The sequence below is a fragment of the Oratosquilla oratoria genome, unplaced genomic scaffold, assembly GCF_046742065.1.
Source record: "Oratosquilla oratoria isolate Oo_2021 unplaced genomic scaffold, ASM4674206v1 SCAFFOLD126, whole genome shotgun sequence".
NCBI lineage: Eukaryota > Metazoa > Arthropoda > Malacostraca > Stomatopoda > Squillidae > Oratosquilla > Oratosquilla oratoria.
The window spans coordinates 210,001-217,500 of record NW_027467482.1 but is presented as its reverse complement, the minus strand read 5'-3'; the positions used below and the strand labels follow the sequence as shown (position 1 = coordinate 217,500).

The 7,500-nt window shown below is 37.7% G+C and overlaps 1 protein-coding gene across 1 annotated transcript in view; it reads right to left on the bottom strand.

Annotated features, from left to right (window-relative positions):
- Positions 1-3,437: 3,437 nt before the first annotated feature.
- LOC143022607 (uncharacterized) overlaps positions 3,438-7,500 on the bottom strand; it is a 4,410-nt gene continuing 347 nt past the window's right edge. Inside the window, exons 2-3 of the mRNA XM_076180903.1 lie at positions 4,763-4,827; positions 3,438-4,318 (exon numbers count right to left, since the gene is read on the bottom strand). Of these exons, the coding sequence (XP_076037018.1) occupies positions 3,688-4,318; positions 4,763-4,827 (696 nt within the window). The 3' untranslated portion in view covers positions 3,438-3,687. The remainder of the gene's footprint in view (positions 4,319-4,762; positions 4,828-7,500) is intronic.

Genomic DNA, 7,500 nt, shown 5'->3' with positions numbered 1-7,500 from the left:
CTATCCTTCTTATAAGGAGGAGAGAACCAAAAGTCTACGACATGACTGACCACTGTTTAGACCATGTACTTAATGTTAGATTTTAAGATGACATTTCAACTACTCAGTAAAATTGCGTGTGGCTAAATGTTATTAAGGAGTTCGTTTCCATTGAATGGTATAAGAGGTTGATAGAGAAAGGGGTAGAAAGTGGGGTAAATGGTGAGGTTTATATTTTCATTGTTTGGATGTTTGTAAACAGCACAGTTCGTAGACGAGGGATTGCATAATTTTAGTGTTACGAGGTTAATTTTGAATATATTCCAGGTAGGAAGAATGTATGTACGCCGACAGGCCTAAGGATCTGCCGGGAGATGGGTGAGAGGAGAAGGAAGAATGTTGCAGCAGATGCACTATCTAGGAATATTAGCCAACCAACGTCAGGGTTGATCAATTTCATCAGCAGTAGTAATGAACTAGTAACATTAGATGAGGAAATAATAATAAGGGAACAAAGAAAATATAAGACTTGGGAAAAAATAGCTCAGAAATTGATGAACCCACGAGGTATTTCTCCATAACTACCAAAAGGTAGTGAAATTACTTCATGAAAATGATTGTAGTTCTCACCTAGGAAGGGATAAAACTTATAGACAAGCATAACTTAAATACCTTTGGCCAGGTATGAAGAAAGACACTTATACATATATCGAAAATTGCTTGAAATATGCTGAGATAAAAGGAAATACACCTAAACCTACTCCTACGCTATCACATCCTATTCCGCAGAAACACTGGAAAAGAATTCACTTAGATACACTGGAGTTATTTATGTCTGAAAATGGATATAAATATGCATTTGTTATCAGTAATTATCTCTCAAGATTTTGTATTTACAACTCATACCAAATAAGAGCTGAAATAATTGCTTCAGTAATCTATGATCATATAATCTGTAATTTCACTTCTCCTAAGATCTTGGTTTCAGACAATGGTACTCAATTTAACAACAAAATCTTGGAAGAATTATTTAGGTTATTTAAGATAAACAAAATTAATATCCAAGTGAATCATCCTCAGAACAATGAAGTTGTAGTGAGGTTAAATAAGAAAATTCCTTGCGTTAAATGTTCGCTTAATAACCAAATTAATACAGCTACAGGTGAAACACCAAATTTCATTATCTTTGGAGAAGACAAAATTCTCCTATATGAAATCTTGATTGCAGAATCAAAGCCACTGTATAATATGGATGATCACATCTCAAATAGGACATACATTTCAAGCCATACACCAAAGAGTTAAGGAACGCATGAAAGATTATACACAAGAGATAAAAAAACAACACAAAATAGCACTTAAGATAGAATTACAAATAGGAGATTTGATCATGGCCAAAATTCATACAATTAGTAATAAACTTTCACCAATATATTCAAGTTCATATGGAATAATTGATTTTGCAGGTGAAAATAAATACAAGATCTTACATTTAGAAACTAGTGTCAGCTAGACGTGGAGATGATTTAAAAAGGACTAAGATAGAACTTGATAATGATGATAATTGTGACAATGAGGATTGTAAAACAACAATTCTTTTTGAGGGAGAAGAAACACAGTGTATAAGTTCTATTGGGGATACTTTGAGTTCTGAGGAGTATAAGGAGTGTGTATACAGTATCATGTATGAATTGCTCATTAATCCAAACAATTTTTACAGATAAGACTGGATTCATGATATTGATATATGTATGGTGCATGCCTGGGATAGGAAACCTGTGCGACTGGAGCCTTTGTCAGTCATGAAGACCTGGAGCCTTGCCAATGTATAATGACAACGCCATTAAGTATTGTAAGGCTATTCTTTCTTTTCCATGAAGCATTGATAATTCTTATGAAGCCATTTTTTTCTGATTTTGTTATTGGAAAACGATGGCATCTTCAGACCTTGGTAGCAGCGATTTTTGCAAACAAGTTACTGAAACTTTTATAGATATATTATTTTTTGCCATAATTTTATTTTTAAGGATAAGTAGATATTTTATGTTACAGACATTTGTGTATGTTAGAGTAGTTGCATATTTTTGGTTGCCATTAAGTTGATGATATCATCCATTGAAGGGTATTTCTTTTTAACCTTGATTAGCCAGTTTATGCAGAAATAATTTTGATTATTGTTATATGCCAAAGTCCTGTAAGACGGTAGTAGAATATGGTTGGTCGGGACGACCAAGTGGTAGCTGCTGAGCCCTGTAGGAGGTTGGTAGAGAAATAGGTAGAAAGTGGGGTAGATGGCAAGAGATTGCATAAGTTCGCTCTCTGATTTGAGTTATGAAAAAGGCTTGGGGCCTGATACCCATTTATGACGTGTACATATTTTGCTGACTTGTAAACAAAATCAGTTATGCAGAGATTCGAGATTGTTTAAGTAAGTAATATTGTATATAGACTTGTAACAACAAATCTGATTGGAGAAAGGGTGGAGGAGGAGAAAATTCAATTGATTTGCGCTTGTAAGATTACGCCATTTGGGAAGGATCTTAAATATAAAGTTAAATATCATCAGAGTAAAAAATCATTACGTCATTGCAAAACTCCCTAGGACCTAAAATGCGTGTTCTCAAGGGAATTCCCTTGGTGTACCTCAGAGAATCACGTTGTAGAAGAATTTGTGAAGCAAGGAAGACATTTTTCTACAAGTTTCATTGCCCCATTACGGAAAATTATAATTGAAGGAAAAGAATATAACTATATGAACTAGAAAAGAGGAAGATTGGAGGCAACAGAGTCTACTGACCAAAATTGTGAGTGGCTATTTATACGTAACAAAGACAGTGGAAAAAGTTGGAATAGTGAAGAGAAGAGGAGGTTGAAAAGTGGCTTCACTCATTTGATCAAACTGTAGTAGATACCTTAAGTGCTAGTAAAATAGTGTACGCTTGATTTGTTCTCATTAGGAATATAACTTGTATAGGTTCGATCATACATCTTCTGGTGCCTTCATCGTCCGACTAAAATTGGTGGTTACACAAAATCATTCTGCAGCAGCTTTGGGAGACGACGTCAATGCATAAAAACATGGGTAGCCACTTCACAGGTAATTGAACTTACTACAGGCACGTTGTGATGGCAGGGATGAATTATGTGTCCTTTGAGCAAATATTGTACCAACCAGACAAGGCAATTAATTACATTTTAAAGTTTTAAAAACGCACTTTCACAAACCCTAGACAGATGTTCTTTTTGTCAGACCTCGTTAGGGATCAGAATGTTTCCTGTCGGTATGATTTATCATTGTACCTTACCACTGTACTCACTCTAACTCTTGTCAACTGGGGAGAGGTAATGTGGTCTTTAAGGTTCCAGAATATTATGTTGGTTTTGGCCTTAAACTCCATTTCCTTCATATTTATCATCACCTTTGGAAGGGAAAGGGTAGTAACTCTAACTCCTGAATCAGCATAAGGTTTATTGAGACCAAGTCTATTGTTAGTATCGTTATGTTTATCCCAGGATTAGTATCTACATAAATCACTTTGTTACCGATGTGTGAACGAACAGCTAAAGGAAGTAGCTTCGGGGCATCATGAATGAGTGGGATGGACCAATGAAAGTTAATCAAAATAATTGACGTCAATCCAAATGAAACTGCCTAACGGCAAATACGCTACATGTAGAACTGCTCTTTGGCACGGAAGCACTCAAAGATTACAAAGAGAATATGTCGACAAGGGAGAGTTTAGAAGGAGGAACGACAAATGTAACAGCTTTTGCACCTCTGAAGAAAGTTACAGGGATCGAAGAAAACTCAATATCGAATGTCGGCTGGTCAGACCTCGGCTTCTGGAGTCCAGGAACACTTCGTACGAAGTCGAAAGCAGCATTCGAGAGAAGAACTATTCTGTGGGCGATTTCCCGTGTCTTGGGGTTGTTATACGCAGCTTCGAAGTTCTTGATCATCCTCGGGTTAGCAAACAGTTCATCGATCTCAGGACGTTCTCCTACATTACTTCTGGGTGTTGCGAACAGCCTCTCAAGGGGCTCTTCAGGAGCCTGCAGGTAATCCAGAGTCTTCAGGGGGAAGTAAAATTTCTGTTGAGGGATATCGACATTAACGGCAGGTGCTCTTTTGTTGTCAGGCTTGATTGAGACGTGAACGTAATCAATGGAGATTGGAATTTGTTGTTCTGCATTTTCTCTATCACCAACGATGTACGATATATTTCTTGAGAACTCAGATGCGCTGACGATGATTTTCATCAAATCAGATGCAAGGAGTTCAGATGTCTCATCAATTTCGACAATATCTGTAACCAGTTGGGCTCCAAATGTTTCATCTCTGAAAAGAAAGAAAAAATGTATTCTCTTAATGTATGTTCATACTCCCGTTTAATAAGTATTTACTCTGTTATTCAAGTTACCTACTCATGTTCATGTTTAATTGTCTGTCTGTCTCTCTCTCTCTCTCTCTCTCTCTGTGTGTGTGTGTGTGTGTGTGTGTGTGCGTGTGTGTGTGTGTGTGTGTGTGTGTGTGTGTGTGTGTGTGTGTGTGTGTGTGTGTGTGTGTGTGTGTGTGTGTGTGTGTGTGTGTGTGTGTGTGTGTGTGTGTGTGTGTGTGTGTGTGTGTGTGTGTGTGTGTGTGTGTGTGTGTGTGTGTGTGTGTGTGTGTGTGTGTGTGTGTGTGTGTGTGTGTGTGTGTGTGTGTGTGTGTGTGTGTGTGTGTGTGTGTGTGTGTGTGTGTGTGTGTGTGCAGTTACTAATAGAAACATTATTAGATATTTACATTTGGGCCGAAACTTGGGTCAGTATTGAAGCAGAGCAGCAAAGAAGCACAAGGAGAAAGCACATCTGCGGTTTGGTAAAAGAAAAGAAATAATTATAATGGAAATTCAAAATATATTCTTTATGAGGACATTTCCTATTTCAATTATGGCAGTACACTTCCTATGAAATGTACATACATACATATACCAACGGCTTTTCCTCCCTTACAAGTGAGGTAGCCCCCTGCAAAAAAATGTAAGATGTAATATTATGTACCCCAGATTTTTGTAAATCCCATCACATTCTCTTTACAAGAGATATGTAAAAATTTAGTGGAAAAAATAACAATAAATGACAGCGAATGGGTTGAAAACTAATTTTATTGTTCCATTACAGCACGCTGACCACCAAATTGATTTACTTTCTGGCTCGTGCAAGATAGTTTGGTATAGTTTGGAAGGTTATCCTGACTTTAATGGATTGCCTGCCCATAAAGAGAATTTATGCATTCACGTGTGATGAAATTTCATGAGTTCTCCACACAAGACCACTTGTGACGAGGTGAGCGAGAAGCTTCAGTGGACCAGACAGATAACGAAAACAACACTCTCAAAGGCATGTATTGTAGATTAGCTGCATAATGAGGCAAGAGGGAAGTGGGTCAAGTAAATGCCAAGCAAGTAAATGAAAAAAACATGTATATAGTATGACCAAGGATATATCCAGCAGCAGCTCGTGATGGATGAGAGAGAGAGCCTTCACGAAATTGAGCTCCATGATGGACACAAGGTCAATTTTCAAAACTAAGAAAAGATTAGAATAGATAAATAAATGAATATATGAATTAATAAATGAATACCTGAAACTCACCTGCCAAACATTTTACTAGAGGAATATCAGAGAAAAAACAATACAAGAAGCTCCACAAAAAAAAAACAGATATATTTGAGATTTCATCTATATTCATTTCGCCTAGCTCTGTCAGGACCCCTCGTATATGAACAGAAACGCAATATGTATTGATATATCCATTCATATATACATATATGTATGCATATGCAAATGAGTAGATGAAGAATATCCAATACAATATGATTGACGGGTGTCAGCGGGATGGGCGGTTGTGGGCGTATGTCTCGGCTTGCTCCCTCCCTATAGGTATGTAGATAGATAGATAGATAGATAGATAGATAGATAGATAGATAGATAGATAGATAGATAGATAGATAGATAGATAGATAGATAGATAGATAGATAGATAGATAGATAGATAGATAGATAGATAGATAGATAGATAGATAGATAGATAGATACATAGATAGATAGATAGATACATAGATAGATAGATAGATAAATGTCTATGCATATAACAATTTCTTTCTGTTTCAATCGAACTGGTGTGAGCGTCCGTGGTCGACTGGTTAGTAAATAATGAACCTGTGTGAAGGAACACTTCAGCACCTTCGCCTTAATCTGGAAGTCTACACTAGATCTTCAAATAAATCCTTAGATGTGTGTATGCGTGTGTGTTTGTGTGTGTGTGTGTATGTCTGTGCGTATGTGTGTGTGTGTGTGTGTGTGTGTGTGTGTGTGTGTGTGTGTGTGTGTGTGTGTGTGTGTGTGTGTGTGTGTGTGTGTGTGTGTGTGTGTGTGTGTGTGTGTGTGTGTGTGTGTGTGTGTGTGTGTGTGTGTGTGTGTGTGTGTGTGCGTGTATAAATAATAATAAAATAATAATAATAAAAGGTTTATTTTGATTGCAGTAGTACACTGACAATAATACATTACAAGAGCTGATTAAAAATATAAAGCTTAGAGTATATACACGGTACAAGTTTACATGGAGTTCATTATGTGCACAATGGATGGGATGGCACTGTTTTTGTAGCGTGTTTGTGTGTGTGTGTGTGTGTGTGTGTGTGTGTGTGTGTGTGTGTGTGTGTGTGTGTGTGTGTGTGTGTGTGTGTGTGTGTGTGTGTGTGTGTGTGTGTGTGCGTGCGTGTGTGTGTGTGTGTGTGTGTGTGTGTGTGTGTGTGTGTGTGTGTGTGTGTGTGTGTGTGTGTGTGTGTGTGTGTGTGTGTGTGTGTGTGTGTGTGTGTGTGTGTGTGTGTGTGTGTGTGTGTGTGTGTGTGTGTGTGTGTGAAATAAGAGAAATGATTGGAGTAACATCAATTAGAAGCAAAATAGAAAAGGCACAACTAAGGTGGCTTGGGCACGTGGAGAGAATGGATGAAGAGAGCATTGCAAAGAAAAGATGAAACTGATGAAACTGGAGACCAGAAGGTAGCAGATCTAGAGGTAGACCGAAGAAAAGATGGAAAGATGGACTTGAAGAAATCCTAGAGTCAAATGAATTCGGAAAAATAGAGGATTTGAGGGAAGAAGGAAGCTTTTGAGAGGACAATCTGGAGAAGTGTGCTGGCCCGACTGACAGGTTGAAAGCCTACCTGGGAGCAGAAGTAAGAAGTAAAAAAAATATATAGGTCTATACACGTAAACACATACACTGTTTTCAGTTTGAATAGGAGAGAAAAGTCTTTACCTCTGTTATCACTGGATCACATATCCCTTTCCTTCCTTGTTTTATCTGTGAGCAAAAGTATGCCCCATTTCTTCCCTATCGTTACTTTCAATTCATCTATGGTAAACGCCTCTCACGGAGCGGGCCTTCGGTATAGCCTATACCCTCTTTTCAAACCCCTTTTTTCACACTGTAATTAGGAGACGAGATCAAGACCCAACGCACCTTAGTGATATTGA